General features: G+C 37.9%; 1 protein-coding gene across 5 annotated transcripts in view; it reads right to left on the reverse strand.

The window, feature by feature from the left end:
• Positions 1-22,642, reverse strand: part of Ppig (peptidylprolyl isomerase G) — a 59,916-nt gene that overhangs the window by 31,350 nt on the left and 5,924 nt on the right. For 3 of the 5 annotated variants that reach the window (XM_027946166.2, XM_071619104.1, XM_071619105.1), the window contains 2 exons: positions 442-516; positions 276-350 (listed from right to left, as the gene is read on the reverse strand). In XM_027946166.2, the coding sequence (XP_027801967.1) occupies positions 276-350; positions 442-502 (136 nt within the window). In that variant the 5' untranslated portion in view covers positions 503-516. Of the gene's footprint in view, positions 1-275; positions 351-441; positions 517-789; positions 843-22,642 lie in introns of those variants that run through there. The other 2 variants (XM_027946163.2, XM_027946164.2) reach the window with 1 other exon arrangement.

A 22,642-nucleotide genomic window follows, 5' to 3' on the forward strand; every position in this document is an offset into this window, starting at 1 on the left:
CTAGTAAACACAAAAATCAAGGAAGTAGTATTAAAGCAAAATTACTTATGAAAGCTTTTGCCCTGTAAAATATAACTACTCTTGTATAGATTTCTTTAAACTACAGAACTTTCACTCCCTTCCAGGAAAAAAAAACAACAAAAAAAAGCATTTATCATTTTAAAAAGCCATCCACATCCACATTTTTTGGGCAAGTGCAGAAATCAATCTCAAACAAAATGCACTATAACTAATATTTCTAAGAATTATTAGGGCAACCGAAAATGTGAACAAACCTGTACAAAGACACCGAAAGTTCTCACATGTTTTGGGACACACATCAGAAAATAATTCAAAAACAACTCTTCCAGCTGAAAAAGAAAGTATTTGGTTTAAACTTCTTTACTAACTTAAAGTATTAAATACTAATTTTTAAATAACTAGGAACATTAATATTCTTACCAGGTTGATTGTTAATGGCGATGTCAAAAAAACAACGAGGACGCTGAACTTTTATTCCCATTGTTCCAATGCAGACTAAAATAGAAAAGATTTTTCCTGAGTAATTGACAAAATAATTCCATGGAGCAAAAACCAGAAATATGAATTAAATTATTTTTATATGTATTTCCATGAGGTAAATCATATGGATTATTAATGCTCTCAGAGATTAGATTGTGTTTTGTGAGAATAGAAAAGACTTCAAAGATAAGGCTTAGCCATTATCATACAATCAAATTTTTATGATTGCCAGCACAAACAGAAAATTGTATTAAGTTTGTACGACAACTGAACTGACAGGCAGATTACCTTTAAATTGAAAAAAGAACACCAACAAGGGCAATTGATTCAATTCTTTGCTCCTAGAAAGCAAAAATGAGAGTTCTGATTAAAACATGAGACTTAATAAGAAATAAAAATGGCTGGGGATATATATGCTCAATAGTGGAGCTACAAGTACTGGTGGTAGGAGGAATTCTAAATACCATCAAAAATAAATCATCTATAAAGAACAAAGTAGAATTTTTGTTTAGGTACTGGGGATTGAACTCAGTTGCTTAACCACTGAGCAACATCCTAAGCCCTTTTTATTTTGAGACAGGATCTCTCTAAGTTGCTAGGGCCTCAATAAGTTGCTGAGACTGGCCTTGAACTTACAATCTTTATGCCTCAGCACCCCAAGTTGTTGGGATTACATCTGTGAGCCACCACACTGAACAAGGTAGAGTATTTTAATAATAGTAATATATGGTAGATATAAATGCTAAGTAAAAGCACAACAATAAGTTTTACTCATTACACGAGGCTACTTTTTTTTTTTGGTACTTGGGATTGAACTCAGGGCCACTTGACCACTGAGCAACATCCCCAGCCCTATTTTGTGTTTTATTTAGAGACTGGGTCTCAATGAGTTGCTCAGCTCATCACTTTTGCTGAGGCTGGCTTTGCACTCTCAATCCTCCTGTCTCAGACTCCTGAGCTGCTGGGATTACAGGCGTGAGAAACGGTGCCTGGCGAGGTCAGATTTAATCATGAGCAATTGCCTTTCCTGATGTGCTATTATAGACATACCAATGAGGATTATACTGTGTAACAGGTTTATCTACATAGCAGATACTTATTTTTAATAGAACTTTTTTTCTGGTAAGGCCCTTATTTTTAAAACTTGAAATTTTGAATGTAATATCTGATGGGGGTAGAGAGTTTAAGGTGAAGAACAGATGAAACAAAGCCAATAAGTTAAATAGTATACAAACTGACTATAAAAATGACATTTTCAACTTTCAGAAGCGACTAACTAAAATGTATATGCTTTTATGAAAATGAGTATATCTAAACTAAGCTGGTGGCTCAGCAAACAGTACACTATATTTTAGGCCCAGGGAAACTCTAAAAGATTTATAGGCTTTATCCTGTGTAGATCTCTCCCCTGGGCCACCCCCCCCCACCCTGCCAGCTATGAACTGAACCTAAGATCTTGCTCATGTTAACCATGTGCTCTTTTGCTGAGCTATATCCCACTCTCTTAATTGAAGTTTTTACTGAGACAACTGTAGATTCACATGCAGTTAAAGGAAATAATAGATCCAATATAAACTTCACACAGTTGCACCCTGGTATAGTCTAGATAAACATTCCCCAAAAGCGCATGTATTATTAAAGATTTGGTCCCAGGGTGGTGCTGCTGGCAGGTAATGAAGCATTTAGGAAATAAGGCCTAGTGGAAGGGGATTGTGAGACTCCAGCCTCTTGTCTTTTTCTCTTTGCTTCCTGGTTGATGGGTATAAGCACTTCTGTTCTACCACTTGTACTTATGCCATGTCTTATCACAGGCCTAAAGTAATTCGTGCCCTGTCTTGGACTGGACCCTCTAAAACCATGAGCCAAAATAAGCCTTTTCCCTTTACAAATTAATTATCTCAGGTATTTAATTACAGTAATGCAAAGTTGCTTAATATACTCCTAATGAGAACATTTTGCAAAATCTTTAAATCATAGTAAAACTGAGGCTGATATAACCTACCTATCATCTATCTTACTAACATGTGCCTAGTTTTAATTACATTTAGTTCTACACAATTTCATCATTTGTGTAGGTTCACATACTAACCCTTATCAATTTTACATAAACCACAAGTCAGAGCATTCAACAAAAGCAATGGAAAAGTGAGGGATGATAACCTCTTTGTCCAAATTACCAACAATGACAAAAATGCAAATTATATGTATTAACCTATTTGTTTAGTGTTGTTAATGTGAATTAGGGATTAAATTATATAAAAGATTATGTTGCGTTTGAATTCAGTCAAAGTATTGGTATATTCACTTTGGAATTACTGCATGGAAAAATATCATTTTCTCCTAACTTTCTCCATCTCAAAATTCTAACAGATATAATGGATAGTGGTATTGTTTTAAATAAAACAAAGGAAACAAAAAGATATCTTTCAAATCCTCCAGAATTCTACAGACACGAATTTTCTTTTCTTTTTTATTTTTAAAGAGAGAGAGAGAGAGAGAAATTTTTTTAATATTTATTTTTTAGTTTTCCACGGACACAACATCCCCGTCTGTACGTGGTGCTGAGGATCGAACCGGGGCCGCACGCATGCCAGGCGAGCGTGCTACCGCTTGAGCCACATCCCCAGCCCCAGACACGAATTTTCTTTAAAAACAAAACCAAAAAAACCTAACCAGGCGTGGTGGCACATGCCTGCAATCCCAGCGGCTCAGGAGGCTGAGGCAGGAGGATCGCGATTTAAAGCCAGTCTCAGCAAAAGTGAGGCTCTGTCTCTAAGTAGCTGGGGATGTGGCTTAGAGAGGAAGTGCCCCTGAATTCAATCCCCGGTACCAAAACAACAACAACAAAACCTAGCAACTTTATAGTGTCCTGCTAAATTTGTTGCAGTATGTCTTTATGTATATAGTATTTTGCTTGCTGTATATTTGGAATTGAGAATAACTACGACTCCACAAATATGAGGAAACTATCCTATCTTATAGAAAAACATTAAATTACTACTTAATGGCAGTATCCAATTACATTTTATCTTCTAAACAATTTTTGTAGGCCTTCTTAAATTTTCTAGTTTGGGGATGAAGAGCCAGAAATAGAATTTTTTATACTATTTTCCTCCAAAGAAACTTCTATAGCTTTTTTTTTTTTTTTTTTAATTACAATGTCACAGGTGGTGATTTCTAGTCATATGTGTTTAGGTACAGTACTGCCAAAAACATGCCAAACTTCTTACTATTACTCTTAATACCTTATAATAGTATATTCTTAAAAACAAACTCCAAATTTGAAAACGAGGCAAAAATGATTAAAGCTGAAAAAAAGAACCCCATTTGCCCATAACCTTTCAGACAAAATCTTTGATGATTAAGTTTCTCAATTCCTAGATACAATGTAAACAATCTTATATTTGTGGGACTTGAAAAATGGAATGACTATCACCACTAATTTATGGAGTTTGAATAGGTTGGGGCTACTAGGATAGTGATTTATTCTGTTCCTTGATCTGAATGAACACTGTGTACAGGCAAGTTTACTTGTGAAAAACGTTGAGCTATGTGCAGGAATTTCTGTACTTTTCAGTATACTGTCATATTTCAATAAAAAGCTTATTTTGTTAAAAATAATCAATATATCTAAAACAAAACTCTTTATTCTCCTCCTACCCTCATTCCCTCAAATAGACAGTAAACATTATTCCTGTCCCAGATGTTAAGTCTGAAAACTTGGTAGTCATCTTTGGTTTCACTCTCCCTCACACCTCATTTTCCAAACCATTTAAAAATAGATGGCTCTAACTTCAAAAACTATGCTAAATAGGGGCTGGGTTTGTGGCTCAGTGATAGAGCACTTGCCTAGTACATGTGAGGCACTGTGTTCGATCCTCAGCACCACATATAAGCAAACAAATAAATAAATAAATAATAAAATGAGATTTTTTTTAAAAAAAGAATGCTTTAAAAATTATCCTAAATAGTCTATCTTTACAAATATAGTCCTTCCTTATCTGGACTATTGCAACATCCTCCCACCTAGTTTCTGTTTTTTTATTTTTAGTCCTGTACTATTATCCACAGAATAACCAAAATGAAATGATTATTTCCAAATCATAAATCTTAGCCAGATATGGTGGCCCATACCTGTAATCACAGATGCTCAGGAGGCTGAGGTGGGAAGATCCCAAGTTTGAGGTCAGCCTCAGCAAATTAATGAGCCCACTAATTTGAGCCCATGTTTAAAAAAAAAAAAAACAGTAAAAAGAGCTGAGCATGTAGATTAGTGGTAGAGTGCCACTGGGTTTTATTCCCAGGACTGGAATCAAATAAGTAAGGTAGGCATGACAGTACACTCCTGTAATCCAAGAGACTCAGGAGACTGAAGCAGGAGGATAGAAAGTTTCAGGCTCAGCAACTTAGTAAGACCCTAAGCAATTTAGCAAGATCCTGACTCAAAAAAAAAAAAAGTCTGGAAATGTAGCTCAGTGATAAAGCATGCCTGGTTCAACCAAAGTAATTAATAAATGCATATATAAATAAAATTTATCATGTCTTTTAAAACTCTAATGTCTTACAATCACACTTAATTAAAATGTTTTCCATGGACTTTAAGGCTCTAAACAGTACTGCCCAACAGAAATATGAACCACATATGTAGTTTTAAATTATTTTAGATACCACATTTTGAAAAGTAAAAACTGGTTAAATTCTGTAATGTATTTTATTTTAACTCAGTGTATCCAAAATATTATCAATATATAACTGACACAAATATGTAATTAAGATATTTTTACATTCTTTTTTGTACCAAGTCTTAAAAATCCAGTGTATATTTTATACTCTCAGTGTATCTCAATTCAAGCTAGCCACATTTCAAATGCTCTGTAACCACAAGTAGCTCATGGTTAATGTATTACAATTACATAGTCTAAATATTTTATCTCCTATTGACCTATACAACTTTACCCCCTACCACTTTCTTCAACATTACTTCAGTCACACTGGTACTCCTGTTGTTCTTCAATTATCCCATGACCTATTTCCTTGTCTTTTCCTTTATTTACTATTCCCTCTATGTAGAACAAGCTTACTCCAAATTTTCACATGGCTCATTCCCTCATTTAGGTTACTGCTCGGGTAGCACCTTCTCTTCATAAAGGCCATCCCTGACTATTCTATCAAAAACAGTAACACCCTTTTCTTCTGCTTTATTCTCCCCACCCACCTCAGTTAACTGGCACTTTATTATAAATTCAAGTTTTAAAAAAATCTTTATTTTGTTTATTTATTTTTATGTGGTGCTGAGGATTGAACCCAGTGCCTCATATGTGTAAGGCAAGCGCTCTGCCACTGAGCCACAACCCCAGCCCCTAAATTCAAGTTTTTATATCAATCTCTTCTCATAAGAATATAAGTTCTATGACATGACAGACTTTAAGTCTTAGTCCCCTCTTCACCCCCTAGTGCTGCAAACAGTGCTGAGCACATGGCAGGTAATCGCTATTTATCAAATGAATGAATAAATGTGAGAGGATAAGGACAGTAAGGGTCCAACATTAAAACAATTAAAATGGAAACTCCCCAAATATATCATAATGGGAGAATAGCTGAATAAATGATGATATGTACATGTTATTTAAAAACTATTTGGCAGTTCAAAAGTGGTATATAACAGCCAGATATAGTGGTGCACACCTATAATCCCAGCTACTTGGAAATCTGGACAACTTAGATTCTCTCTCAAATAAAAAATATTAAAAAGGCAGGATATGTAGTGCAGTAGTAGAGTGATCTGGGTACAATACCTAGTACCAAAAGAAAGAAAGATAGAAAAACAGAAAGGAAGGAAGAAAGGAAGAAAGAAAGAAAAAGTTGTATATACTTAATCCAGGGCTGGGATGCAGCCCAGTGATACCAGATGTTTGCTTATCATAAGTGAAGCCTATTTGATCAAAAAACAGTCTTATTTAGATAACCCAAGAAACCTACCCAAGACCCTAACAATCCCTTCAAAAAAAGATGCACAGAAGTACTTTTTTTAGCACTATAAAATATCCTACTTCTACAGATAAAGGTCTCAAGAATACATATAAAAACTGCTAATAGCATTTCTTCAAACGATATCAGGATTAGGGACAGAAGTCAATGGCATCTTTAGCTCTAATTGTATGTTTCAAATTTTGCAATGAGAATAGGTTCAATTGTTAGTTCACCAACTTAAAATTAATAAGACAAAAATAGTAGAAAATATATGAAAACATTAAGATATTATCTCTATCTGTAATTCCAGCAGCTCAGGAGGCCGAGGCAGAAGGATCACAAGTGCAAAAACAGCTTCAGAAACTTAGTGAGATCCTGTCTCAAAAATTAAAACAAAACAAAACAAAAGACTGGGGATCTGGCTCAGTGGTAAAGTGCCCTGGGTTCAACCCCTGGTAACAAACAAACAAACAAACAAACAATAATAATGAAGAAGAGTGGGGAAAAAAAGATTCTATCCCTAACTAAATGGGTTATAGATGAGTTTTTTATTTATTTTTTTTCCATATCTCAGGTTGTGTAAAACACTTATAAAAGAAACTCTTCAAAAGAGTTTAACTTCCCAGACGTGGTAGCACACACCTGTAATCCCAGTGGCTCAGGAGGCGGAGGGAGGAGGATCACAAGTTCAAAAAGCCAGCCTCAACAACAGCGAGAGGCTAAGCAACTCAGTGAGACCCTGTCTCTAAACAGAAAAATAATAGTTTAAAAAAAAACAGAGCTTAACTTATTGGGCTCCATTTGAGTACAATGTCAAACTGCATTCTACTGTCATGTGTAACTAATTAGAACCAAAACAAACAAACAAATAAAAAAGAAAACAACAAAAAAAGAGAGCTTAATATTTTTTAAGTGTCTCACTTTCATGATTGTTATTGCTGTTTAAGATTTGTCTAAGCCTAAACTGAGCCAGGCATGGTGTCACATGACTATAATACTAGCAACTGGGGGGGGCTAAGGAAGGAAGACATCAATTTTGAGGTAAGTCTATGCAATTAAGCAAGACCTTGTCACAAAATAAGACATAAAAAGGGCTCGTGAAGTTGCTCAGTAGTACAGTGCCTCTGAATTCAATCTCCAGTACTGCATAAAAACAAAGGGATTTAATCTAAGCCGAGCACAGTGGCACATACCTGCAGTCCCAACTACTCAGTAGGCAGAGACAGGAGAATCTCAAGTCTGAGATCAGTTGGATTACTTATTAGGACAAAAAAAAAAAAACAAAAACAGTCTCAAAACAAAAAGTAAAATGGCTCAGGATATAGATCAGTGGTAGAGCACCTCAGGATTCAGTTCCCAGTACTACAAATAAATAAATACAATATTTTTAAAAAGACTTAAGATTAGACGATCTTAGGAAACAATCTTTTTCACAAAATTGTGTGCCACACCCCCAAGTGGAAATTAAGCAAAATACATGTGAATATTTCCTAATCACTGAATATCAAATAAATTTTAGATTTACTAAAAATGAAGTAAATAATGGAGATAAAGACTTGAACTCGGGGCTGGGGATGTGGCTCAAGCGGTAGCGCACTGGTCTGGCATGCGTGCGGCCTGGGTTCGATCCTCCGTACCACATACAAACAAAGATGTTGTGTCTGCCGAGAACTAAAAAATAAAAATATTAAAAAAAAAAGACTTGAACTCTGCTCTACATGTGTAATATGAATTGTAATGCATTCTGTTTGTCATATATAACAAATTAAAATTTTTTAAAAATTTAAAAAAGACTTGAACTCATGGAAAAAATATTATTCCTATTTGTCTTGAGGAAATTAGAAAAAATATTTTCAACAAATCAATGTATTGATTTTTTAACAGTAGAACAATGCATATGCATAGAAATGGTGCCAGTAGGACAATACTTTGAGAGGGCTGTCCTACTCAATGCAGTACAGAACATTAAGCAACCCTGGCCCTGACTATTAAGTATCAGTCACTATGACAACCAAAAAACCTCACTGTCCTTCTGCCCCCCAACTTCAAGAACCACTACCGATGGTGTCCACATACCAAACAATAAGCACAAAGGCCACTTAATGGGATAAACAGATAATTTGCAAAAAGTGAAATAATTATAATAAAAGGGACCTTCAATGTGGTATGATAAACTAGAAATAATGAATATAGATAACAATTTTAAATCAAAGTCTTTGGAAGATGGCGGCGAGGGGAGTGCATTGCCCCCGTGTGCTGCTTCACTGTGTGGGAGTATGACAAGTCAGGACGGCTAAAGGATATCTTGTTAGGAATTTCCAGCAATAGTGGGGTGCTCTGGAACCTGGAGGAAGGATTTCCATCGCACGAGGATCAGCTACGGGGACTCAAACGCGAGAGGTTTGTCGCACGGAGGGTAACACTGCTTATTCAGCAAATCGCCCCGCGGCTAGAATCTGCAGCGTGCGCTGGGATAGAGACCCAGGGTTACAGCGCTGCAGTTTCTGCCAGCCGCGCAAGCACCATACTCAGGGCTGAATTCTGGGTTCGAGACGGGGGAAGGAAGCGGTCCATCTCGGTTCTCCACACCGGTCAGACCACAGAGGAGGCCAGCAGCCACCATGTTGGTAAACTGACGTCACCACCCCTGTTTTCGACTGACCGCAGCTCATTCAGCCATAGAACAGGTAATTTCAGGCTGCAATTCGCCTGCAGCTTGCAGACAGATTGCTAGGGCTCAGCGCCTGGGTGCTTCTTAGAACCTGATCTTATCGGAGTGAATACCGAGCGCGGGGCGGCCGAGTTCCGGCTCCCGGAACCGCCCTGGCCCAGGGCTGCTGAGCCTGCGGAGGCTGCTTCTTGGACCCTGCTCCTATCAGAGCATACAACAAGCACTAAGCAGCCGAATTACGGCTCCCGGAACTGAGCCCGCGGGGACTGCTTCCTGGAGCTTACATTTATAGGAGCTTACACCGAGCACGGAGTGGCCGAGTTCCGGCTCCCGGAACTTCCCTGGCCCGGGGCTAGGAGCCCGCGGAAACTGCTTCTCGGTCCGGGTCCTGCTGAGGGCCGGTCAGGACTCACCCGGTGCTTTGGTTGCCTGGCAAGGGGAACGAAATGCTGCCATTCACATAGGATACCAACATGGCAGAAATCTGATGTCTGCAGAAAGCGGCGGAGGAGGGAACTTCATCAATACCAGCGGTGACATAAGCAGTTGGTCTCCTGGTAGGGGGGGTGAGGCACAGTCACCCGAGTCTCCTCAATTTGTCGTCGAGCCAGAGGGAAGGAGCCGGGCCGCCGCCAGCGCCCGGAGCAGGCCCAGCGGCTCGCCAGCGTGGTGACCGCGTGACCCCAATTGGAGAGGGGGCGGAGCGGAGCCGCCACCGGCAACCGCAAGGTGGGCAGACCCGCGACCCAGTGGTACATGGGCGTGGTAGGAGGGGCAGGGCAGAGCCGCGGTTCGGGCTGGCAAGATAAACAGACCTGTGACAGCCTGGCGGGTCAGGCCCAGTGGCCTGCCAGTGTGGTACACACGTCACCCCAACTGGAGTAGGGGCAGAGCAGATCCTTCTCCCACGCCCGGATCAGGCCCTGCCGGTGTGGTGGTCACGTGACCCCAATTGGAGTGGAGGCGGAGCGGAACCGCCACCCGTCCCCGCAGGGTGAGCAGACCAGTGATCAACCTGCAGATCAGGCCCAGGGGTCCGCAGGCGTGGTAGGAGGGGCAGGGCAGATCCACCGCCCGCGCCTCCAAGGTAGGCAGACCTACAACAGACCGGCGGATCAGGCCCAGGAGCCTGCCGGCATGGTACAAACACCACCCTAATTGGAGTAGTGGCAGAGCAGAGTCGCCGCCTGTGCCAGGAACAGGCCCAGCGTCCTGCAGGCGGGGTAGTCACGACACCCCAATTGGAGTAGGGGCAGAGCAGAGCCTCCACCCGTGCCCGAAAGGTGGGCAGATCTGCGACCGACCAGCGGGACAGGCCCAGTGGCCTGCCGGTACGACAGACACGTCACCCCATTTGCAGTAGGGGCAGAGAAGAGCCGCCGCCCGCGCCTGCAGGGTAGGCAAACCTGCAACCGACTGGCGGATCAGGCCCGGTGGCCTGCCCGCGTGGTACACTCGTCACCCCAATTCGAGTAGGGGCAGAACAGAGCCGCCGCCAGCTCCCAGAACAGGCCCAGTGACCTGCCGGCGTGGTAGCCACGACACCCCAATTGGAATAAGGAGAGAGCAGAGCCGCCGCCCGCACCTGCAGGAAAGATACGCAAGCAGTATGAAAAGACAAGGAAAGAAAGGACCACAAGCAATGCAGGTCAACTCAACTTTAGAAGAGGTAACAGCTGCAGCAGATGGAATGTCAGATAAAGAATTCAGGATATACATGCTTCAGATGATCTGGAGTATCAAGGAAGACATTAAACAGCAAAATCAGACAATGAAAGATCACTTCGACAACGAATTACGCAAACAAATCCAGGAAGCAAAGGATCAACTATACAGGGAGATAGAGGTTATAAAAAACAAACAAACAGAAATCCTAGAAATGCAGGAAGCAATAAGCCAACTTAAAAACTCAATGGAGAATACTACCAGCAGAGTAGAACACTTAGAAGATAGAACATCAGACAATGAAGACAAAGTATTTCAACTGGAAAAGAACATAGACAGCTCAGCAAGACTGTTAAGAAACCATGAGCAGAACATCCAAGAAATATGGGATAACATTAAGAGACCAAACTTAAGAGTCATTGGGATACAGGAAGGTACAGAGCTCCAAACCAAAGGAATGAGAAGTCTATTCAATGAAATAATACAAGAAAACTTCCCAGACTTGAAGAATGAGACAGAATCCCAAATCCTAGAAGCCTACAGGACGCCGAATGTGCAAAATCATAAGAGATCCACACATAGACACATTATAATGAAGATGCCCAACATACAGAATAAGGAGAGAATTTTAAAAGCTACAAGAGAAAGGAAGCAGATTACATTTAGGGGTAAGCCAATCAGGATAACAGCTGATCTTTCAACACAGACTCTGAAAGCTAGAAGATCCTGGAATAACATATTTCAAACACTGAAAGAAAATGGATTCCAACCAAGAATTGTGTATCCAGCGAAATTAAGCTTCAGGATGGAGGATGAAATTAAAACCTTCCACGATAAACAAAAGTTTAAAGAATTCGCAGCTAGAAAACCATCTCTTCAAAACATCCTCGCCAAAGCATTACAGGAAGAGGAAATGGAAAATAACAATGAAAACCAACAGTGGGAGGTAGGACAGTAAAGGGGGGGGGGGGAATAATCAAAGAGGAAAACAAACCATGTTTAGTAACAGAAATAAACAAATATGGCTAGAAGAACAACCCATATCTCAATAATAACCCTAAATGTTAACGGCTTAAACTCACCAATTAAGAGACACAGGCTAGTAGAATGGATCACAAAACAAGACCCAACAATATGCTGCCTACAGGAGACGCATTTGATAGGAAAAGACATACATAGGCTGAAGGTGAAAGGTTGGGAAAAATCATATCACTCATATGGACTTCGGAAACAAGCAGGAGTGTCCATACTCATATCAAATAAAATCGATTTCAAGCCAAAGTTAATCAAAAGAGATAAAGAGGGACACTACATACTGCTTAAGGGAACCATACAACAACAAGACATAACAATCATAAATATTTATGCCCCAAACAATGGTGCAGCTATGTTCGTCAAACAAACTCTTCTCAAGTTCAAGAGTCTAATAGACCACCATACCATAATCATGGGAGACTTCAACACACCTCTCTCGCCACTGGACAGATCTTCCAAACAAAAGTTGAATAAGGAAACTATAGAACTCAATAACACTATTAATAACCTAGACCTAATTGACATATATAGAATATACCACCCAACATCAAGCAGTTACACTTTTTTCTCAGCAGCACATGGATCCTTCTCAAAAATAGATCATATATTATGTCACAGGGCAACTCTTAGACAATATAAAGGAGTAGAGACAATACCATGCATCTTATCTGATCATAATGGAATGAAACTGAAAATCAACGATAAAAGAAGGAAGGAAAAAGCATACATCACTTGGAGAATGAACAATAGGTTACTGAATGATCAATGGGTTATAGAAGACATCAAGAAGGAAATTAAAAAATTCTTAGAGATAAATGAAAACACAGACACAACATATCGGAATCTATGGGACACATTGAAAGCAGTTCTAAGAGGAAAATTCATTGCTTGGAGTTCATTCCTTAAAAAAAGAAAAAACCAACAAATAAATGATCTCATACTTCATCTCAAAATCCTTGAAAAAGAAGAGCAAAACAACAGCAAAAGAAGTAGAAGGCAAGAAATAATTAAAATCAGAGCTGAAATTAATGAAATCGAAACAAAAGAAACAATTGAAAAAATTGACAAAACTAAAAGTTGGTTCTTTGAAAAAATAAACAAAATCGACAGACCCTTAGCGATGCTAGCGAAGAGAAGAGAGAGAACTCAAATTACTAGCATACGGGATGAAAAAGGCAATATCACAACAGACACTTCAGAAATACAGAAGATAATCAAAAACTATTTTGAATCCTTATACTCCAACAAATTAGAAGATAGTGAAGGCATAGATAAATTTCTTAAGTCATATGATCTGCCCAGATTGAGTCAGGAGGATATAGAAAACCTAAACAGACCAATATCAATTGAGGAAATAGAAGAAACCATAAAAAGACTACCAACTAAGAAAAGCCCAGGTCCAGATGGGTATACAGCAGAATTTTACAAAACCTTTAAAGAAGAACTAATACCAATACTTTTCAAGCTACTTCAGGAAATAGAAAAGGAGGGAGAACTTCCAAATTCATTCTATGAGGCCAACATCACCCTGATACCTAAACCAGACAAAGACACTTCAAAGAAAGAAAACTACAGACCAATATCTCTAATGAACCTAGATGCAAAAATCCTCAATAAAATTCTGGCGAATCGGATACAAAAACATATCAAAAAAATTGTACACCATGATCAAGTAGGATTCATCCCTGGGATGCAAGGCTGGTTCAATATACGGTAATCAATAAATGTTATTCACCACATCAATAGACTTAAAAATAAGAACCATATGATCATCTCGATAGATGCGGAAAAAGCATTCGACAAAGTACAGCATCCCTTTATGTTCAAAACTCTAGAAAAACTAGGGATAACAGGAACATACCTCAATATTGTAAAAGCAATCTATGCTAAGCCTCAGGCTAGCATCATTCTGAATGGAGAAAAACTGAAGGCATTCCCTCTAAAATCTGGAACAAGACAGGGATGCCCTCTCTCTCCACTTCTGTTCAACATAGTTCTCGAAACACTGGCCAGAGCAATTAGACAGACGAAAGAAATTAAAGGCATAAAAATAGGAAAAGAAGAACTTAAATTATCACTATTTGCAGATGATATGATTCTATACCTAGCAGACCCAAAAGGCTCTACAAAGAAACTATTAGAGCTAATAAATGAATTCAGCAAAGTGGCAGGATATAAAATCAACACGCATAAATCAAAGGCATTCCTGTATATCAGCGACAAATCCTCTGAAATGGAAATGAGGACAACCACTCCATTCACAATATCTTCAAAAAAAATAAAATACTTGGGAATCAACCTAACAAAAGAGGTGAAAGACTTATACAATGAAAACTACAGAACCCTAAAGAGAGAAATAGAAGAAGATCTTAGAAGATGGAAAAATATACCCTGTTCATGGATAGGCAGAACTAACATCATCAAAATGGCGATATTACCAAAAGTTCTCTATAGGTTTAATGCAATGCCAATCAAAATCCCAACGGCATTTCTTGTAGAAATAGAGAAAGCAATCATGAAATTCATATGGAAAAATAAAAGACCCAGAATAGCAAAAACAATGCTAAGCAGGAAGTGTGAATCAGGCAGTATAGCAATACCAGACTTCAAACTATACTACAGAGCAATAGTAACAAAAACAGCATGGTACTGGTACCAAAACAGGCGGGTGGACCAATGGTACAGAATAGAGGACACAGAAACCAATCCACAAAACTACAACTATCTTATATTTGATAAAGGGGCTAAAAGCATGCAATGGAGGAAGGATAGCATCTTCAACAAATGGTGCTGGGAAAACTGGAAATCCATATGCAACAAAATGAAACTGAATCCCTTTCTCTCGCCATGCACAAAAGTTAATTCAAAATGGATCAAGGAGCTTGATATCAAATCAGAGACACGCCGTCTGATAGAAGAAAAAGTTGGCTACGATCTACAGTCGGTGGGGTCGGGCTCCAAATTCCTCAATAGGACACCCATAGCACAAAAGTTAATAACTAGAATCAACAAATGGGACTTACTCAAACTAAAAAGTTTTTTCTCAGCAAAAGAAACAATAAGAGAGGTAAATAGGGAGCCTACACACTGGGAACAAATCTTTACTCCTCACACTTCAGATAGAGCCCTAATATCCAGAGTATACAAAGAACTCAAAAAATTAGACAATAAGAAAACAAACAACCCAATCAACAAATGGGCCAAGGACCTGAACAGACACTTCTCAGAGGAGGACATACAGTCAATCAACAAGTACATGAAAAAATGCTCAACATCTCTAGCTGTCAGAGAAATGCAAATCAAAACCACCCTAAGATACCATCTCACTCCAGTAAGATTGGCAGCCATTAGGAAGTCAAACAACAACAAGTGCTGGCGAGGATGTGGGGAAAAGGGTACACTTGTACATTGCTGGTGGGACTGCAGATTGGTGCAGCCAATTTGGAAAGCAGTATGGAGATTTCTTGGAAAGCTGGGAATGGAGCCACCATTTGACCCAGCTATTCCCCTTCTTGGTCTATTCCCTAAAGACCTAAAAAGAGCATGCTACAGGGACACTGCTACATCGATGTTCATAGCAGCACAGTTCACAATAGCAAGACTGTGGAACCAACCTAGATGCCCTTCAATAGACGAATGGATAAAAAAAATGTGGCATTTATACACAATGGAGTATTACTCTGCATTAAAAAATGACAAAATCATAGAATTTACAGGGAAATGGATGGCATTAGAGCAGATTATGCTAAGTGAAGCTAGCCAATCCCTAAAAAACAAATGCCAAATGTCTTCTTTGATATAAGGAGAGTAACTAAGAACAGTGTAGGGACGAAGAACAGGAGAAGAAGATTAACATTTAACAGGGATGAGAGGTGGGAGGGAAAGGGAGAGAGAAGGAAAATTGCATGGTAATGGAAGGAGACCCTCAGGGTTATACAGTGGAGGAGGTAGAGAGAGAGGAGGGGAGGGGAGGGGAGAGGTGGGGAGGGGGGAGGGTGGAGGATGGGAAAGGCAGTGGAGCACAACAGACACTAGTATGGCAATTTGTAAATCAATGGATGTGTAACTGATGTGATTCTGCAATCTGTGTATGGGGTGAAGGTGGGAGTTCATAACCCACTTGAATCAAAGTGTGGAATATGATATGTCAAGAAATTTGTAATGTTTTGAACAACCCACAATAAAAAATAAAAAATAAAAATAAAAAAAATAAATCAAAGTCTTTGATATATTTTTTATAATAATGAATAATTAGAAAAAAATTAAAATGTCTAACATAACAGTTAAGTAAAGTAGTTCATCTGATGGACTACCTCTGAACACAAGTGTTTTTTAATAACACAGAAAAAAGAAGTCTGCTAAATACTAAATGAAAAATTTAAAAACTAACATGGTTGGGATTTTAAGCTTAAAAACTACATACAGGAGTTGTCACTACACAATTTCCTATAATAGTAAAAAAAAAAAAAAAGTCCAGTAACAGGAATTACTAAAATAAATGATATGCTCATGAAGCAAAATATCATCTAGCCAGTAGAAATCTTATTCTTTTAAATGTTTTAATTTCTTCTTTTTAGTTATACATGACAGTAGAATGTATTTTGACATAGCATACATACATGGAGTATAACTTCTAGTTTTTGTGGTTATGTTGTGAAGTTACACTGGCTGTATATTCATATAAGAATATAGGAAAGTTATATCTGATTAATTCTACTGTCTCTCCTATTCCCATCCCCTGTCCCTCCCCTCCATTCCCCTTTGTCTAATCCAGTGAACTTCTATCTTCCCTACCCCCCACATTCCATTTATTGTAAATTAGCATCTGCATATCAGGGAGAATATTTGGCCTTTGGATTTGGGGGACTGACTTAGGAAATCATATTCTTACATATTAAAATCACAAAGACATTTTTCACTTATTGGAGTGACAAAAATAAAAAATACTGACTGTCTCATAGATTGTTCCTGCTAGTGAACGGGTAGATTAATACAATCCTTTGCCAATTTAACAACATATCAACTTTGACTCAGTAATACCACTTCTAAAAATTTGTAGGAATTTTTTTAATGTATATTCTTACACATTTGCAAAATAGAGTATGTACAAGTTATTCAATGCACCATGATTTGCAACAGTAAAAGGCTGTAAGTCTAACTGGCCATCAAGGAAGGACAGTCACAGAAATCTTAGTATATTCAAACATTTGTATACAATGTACATGTACAGGTTACACAAACTGTAGTATATCCCATACAATGTACAGAGCTATAAAAGAGTGAAGATAGCTATACTGCTAATCCAAGATATTAAAAAGAGGGTGGTACAAGCTAGGGAACAAATACGTGCATAATTTGTGTTCCTGGCATATTTTTATTTTATTTACTTATTTTGCAGCACTGAAGACTGAATTCAGGGGTGCTCTACCACTGAGCTACATCCCCAAGCACATCCCAAACCACCCCCTTATAGATAGTCCTGCTAAAATGCTAAGGCTGGCTTCAAACTTTCCATTGCCTTACACAGACTTTTGAGTTGCTATGATTATAGGCGTGCACCACCATATCTGGCTGTTTTTTGTATATTTTTATTTATTTTTTTAAATGAGTTCAAGTTTATTATTTAGTCTTTTTAGTGCTTCACACTCAATAAAGACTATGAGTGACCAAGAATTACATGCAAACAAAATAGAAAAATTGAATACCAATGTCTTCTTTCTTTCCTAATATTTTAAACACTGTTTCTTAAAGTGTTATCTCAGAATCCACCTCCATTTGAATAAAATTCAGTGTGTTGGGGCCAATTAGAACTATGCATCACAGTTGGGTTTGTAGCCATTTACTTACAGGTCATGCACATGATAATTATTCCTTAATAAACATCAATATTCCTTTCTTTTTTAAAAAAAAATATTTTTTTTTAGTTATAGTTGGACATAATACCTTTATTTTCTTTATTCATTTTTATGTGATGCTGAGGATGGAACCCAGGGCCTCATACATGGTAGGCGAGCACTCTACCACCGAGAGCCACAACCCCAGCCAATCAATATTCTTTTCAATGATTTCTTATTTTTCCTCCTCCCTGCAGCAAATCTTTTTTTTTTTTTTTTTTGGTGGTGCTGAGGATTGAACCCAGGGTCTTGTACATGAGAGGCAAGCACTGTACCAATAGATCTATATCCCCAGCCCAAATCTAATCTCTTTAGTTTTCTAAAATTTTTATTATTAGAGCTTTATAATTATACACAGTAACTGCGTTCATCTCAACAAATTCATACATGCATAAAAACTGATTTCAGGTATGATCCCCCCCCCCTTTCCCTCCCATCCTCCTTCTTCTCTCCAGCTTTGTATAATACATTTTTAAAAGAAAAACAAACAATTAAAAAAAACTCCAAAACAAAACTCTCTATATATTTGCTTAATTCAGAGACATCTGGCAGAATACAGTCCATGTCTGTAATCCCAGCTACTGAAGACGCTGAGGTAGGAGCATTACAAGTTCCAGGCCAGCCTGGGCAACTTAGTGAGACCCTAGTTAAAAAAAAAGTGGGGCTGAGGGGAAGATAGGGGATATATGTCAGTGGTACAGCACTTGTCTCACATGCTGATGGAGAGGAAAGGGGTAGTTAGGAAAGAGGAGTAAAAGGAAGGCGTGTTTTGTTTTGTTTTTCAGTTGTAGATAGGACACAATTACTTTATTTTACTCATTTATTTTTATGTGGTGCTGTTGTACCACAACATAAACCACAACCCCAGTCCTAGAAGGTTTATTTTTGTTTTTGTTTTAAACTATATAACCTCCCATACCTTTTCAACTTGATACTACACAAATATATAATCCATTAAAATTATTTTTTAAATGGAAAAAAAATTAAAAAGAAAATCATCAAAGACTACGAATTAGAGACCTTTCTATTAGATGAAAATGCAAACTAGTAAACAACATAACTATAAATCACAAGTTCATATACATCAGTATACCGAGAAAACAATAGGAGGCGTTACACTAAAACATTATAACAATTAGGTTTGGACCATGAGTTTGAGGACATTTTCTTATGCATTTTTAGTTTCTATAATTTTTTCAACAGATACTAATTTTATAATCAGGGAGAAATATTTTAAAATACTAAAGAGATTTTTTTTTTTTTTTGGCCTATCAATAGTGAAGACCTTTTTAAAGAGTAATTCTAGCCGGGTGCAAGGGTGGCCCTTGGGAGGCCCAGGCACAAGGATCCCAAGTTCGAAGCCAGCCTGGGCAATTTAGTGAGATTCTGCCTCAAAATTTAGAAAAAAAGGTGGGGGTTGGGGAGGAAGGAGCAGCTCAGAGATAGAGTGCCTCTGGGTTTAATCCCCAGTACTGAAAAAAATAATAATTCTAATACATGTACAAACAGAAACAGGATTTTACAACATTACTAGTAACAGTACATGGTACCTTTGGAAACAATACATGAAATCCTTAAGGGCTTACAGTTTGAACCAGTAAAAGTCAAATACAGGGAATTTGGGAACTACTCCAAAATTTAGAAAGCCTTCAAGTATAAAGTTGGCTTAGCACTCTTCTTAGTAACACATAATCAGAAGCAAACTATTTGATTGTACAAAAAAAGTTTAAATTATGGTTTCTAATTCAACAAAATACAGTTATTAAGGCAATGCTTAGGTAAGGATGTAGGGGAAAAGGTACTCTCATACACTGTTGGTGGGACTGCAAATTGGTGCAACAACTCTTAGACAACTTGGAGTGGAACCACCATTTGACCCAGCTATCTTACTCCTCAGTCTATATCCATCTATACCCAAAGAACTTAAAATCAGCATACTATAGTGACACAGCCACATCAATGTTTATAGCAGCACAACTCACAAATTCACAAATTTGTGAATTCACAATTCATAAAAATAGCTAAACTATGGAACCAACCTAGATGCCCATCAATAGATGAACGGATAAACTGGAGTATATATACACAATGGAATATTATTTAGCACTAAAAGAGCATAAAATCATGGCATTTATAGATAAATGGATGGAGCTGGAGAATATCATGCTAAGCAAAGTACACCACTCCCAAGAAACCAAAGGCCAAATGTTTTCTCAGATTAGTGGATACTGATCATAATGAGGGCGGGGGAACATGAGCAGAATGCAGGAACTTTGGATTGGGCAAAGGGGAGGCTGGGGAGGGGAGTATGGGGCAGGAAAAATGGTGGAATGAGATGGACATCACTACCCTACGTACACGTATGATTGCATGAATGGTGTGACTCTACCAGAGAACTGAAAAGTTGTACTTCATTCGTATACAATGAAATTTGAAATGCATTCTGCTGTCATGTATAACTAAGTAGAATAAAAAGAAAAAAGAGAAAAGGCAATGCTTACCAGAATTAACTATATAGAAAATGTTCTTAAATCAAGATGGAGCCAGGTGCAGTGGCATGCCTGTAACCCCAGCAACTCCAAAAGGCTGAAGCAGCAGGATCGTCAAGTACAAAGTCAGCCTCAGCAATTTTAGCAAGGCCCTAGGTAACTTAGTGAGACTGTTTCACTACCGGCTAGGCAATCCTATCACCCACCCCGCCAAAAAAATCAAGATGGGCTAGAGGTATAGCTCAGTAGTAGGATGTGTGAGGTCTTGAGTTCAATCCCTAGCACCCATCCTCAAAAAGATCAAGATATAAAACAATATATGAATATCATCATAACCACATAAACTATTCCAAATCTTCAAGATCAGGGAAAGATTTACAAAGGGAAAAAAAGGCTGAAGAAAAAAATCATTATTTCATTTGGTTTGAAGACTGTAGGACTTTTGCTTGACTTCTTCCTACTTGTCTTTTAATTAAATGAATTGAAGAAAAAAATTCTTAAAAAAAGAAAATAGCCAAAGACAGTGGCACATACTCACAATCACAATAGCTTGGGAGGCTAAGGCAGGAGGATTTAAGTTCAAATCTAGCCTTAGCAACTTAGTAAGATCCTGTTTCAAAATAAAAAATAAAACAGAGCTGTGGATGTGGCTCACTGGCTAAACAGCCCTGGGTTCAATCCCTAGAACCAAAAAACAAAATACCAAACCCACATACATAGAGACTCCTCTAGAAAAATGTACATGTCGGGCTGAGATAGTGGCTCAGCGATAGAGTGCTCGCCTAGGACGGGCGGGACCCAGGTTCTATCCTCAGCACCACATAAAAATAAAGGCATTGTGTTGTGTCCATCTACACCTAAAAAATAAATATTTAAAAAAAAGAAAAATGTACATGTATTTAGATTCTATCACCCAAGGACATACTTTTCACAGAAATTGATTAAAATTATTTTCCTGAAATTAAAAATCAAATATCCTCTAAGTTTAAGAAAGAGGGAAGACAGTAATTATTCAAGTTACTACACAAATCCACTGAATATGTAAATGCTCAAATATTAACAACTCATGAAGAACAATGGTGACACAAAAGATGGTTCACAAACTTAAAACATCATTAAAATGCTACTAATTGCTACTCATTACCAAGAGCTCACTAACTGGTAATGAAAAATAGGATACAATATTTCCTCTAGAATTATGATTCCCAGATATTACTAAATAATATCTAAAATCAGACACAGTTGAAACAACCATCTGGTCAACTTTTCAGTTCTTCAAGAAAAAGTAAAAAGAAAAACAATGCTGAGAGCTACCAAAAATACAATTGGGGCTGGGGATGTGGCTCAAGCGGCAGTGCGCTTGCCTGGCATGCGTGGGGCGCTGGGTTCGATCCTCAGCACCACATAAAAAAAATAAAATAAAATAAAGATGTTGTGTCCACCAAAAACTAAAAAAAAAAAAATAAATATTAAAAAAAAACCCTCTCTCTCTCTTTAAAAAAAATACAATTCAGGAAAACATTGCAACCATAAAAATTTCAATAAAATAATTCATGAATTGCCTAAGAATACTACAAGACAAAGCTTTCAGAGTATTCTGCCAATTTGTCACAAATCTGTTCAGTCTGAATGAGCTGCAGCTGTATCTACAAAATACAGATTTACATTTTTCTTGGAAAAACAATTACCACACCTGGCAGTGTGCCCCATTTCTGTACAGTAATCAGCATAACCTGCTCCCATCAGAGGAAATATGTATGTTCTATTTTGACCTACTTCATTGCTTATTAGCTGTTACCATTCATCATCTCCCTGACCTCATGAACTCACCTCATCTGGCTGACTTCCTCAGAAATTTAAGTATGAGAGAAAGAATTTACTTTTTTCATAACAAAAATTTTTAATAAGAAGCAATAAAGTCAATAAGCTCAATGAAAAAATTAGGTCATATAAAAATATACAAAATCCTGGGTTGGGTTTGTGGCTCAGTGGTGGAGAGCTTGCCTGGCACATGTGAGGCTCTGGGTTCAATTCCCAGCACCACATAAAAATAAACAAAATAAAGATAGTATGTTCATGTATAACTAAAAAATATTTTTAAAAATACACAAAATCCCAACATCTATATTTTAAAATAATTTTATACATTCTACTTTTTGTTAAGCAAATGATTAAGTTGTTCATGTTTGTCAACAATATCAGTCATGTACACAGTAACATTTAAAATATCTAAAAATGCTAAAATTTCTAAATTTCTGCAACAAATACATTTCAAATAATAAGTGAGAGGTAACAAGTTCATTTTGCAGTTTCACACATAAAACAATTTCTGTATTCATCCTAATATACTGAAAGATGCCAGGAAAGAGAGTACAAAGATATATACGGGCAGCTAATTACTAAATTATATGGCAAAT

This window comes from Marmota flaviventris, chromosome 11 (genome assembly GCF_047511675.1).
Source record: "Marmota flaviventris isolate mMarFla1 chromosome 11, mMarFla1.hap1, whole genome shotgun sequence".
NCBI lineage: Eukaryota > Metazoa > Chordata > Mammalia > Rodentia > Sciuridae > Marmota > Marmota flaviventris.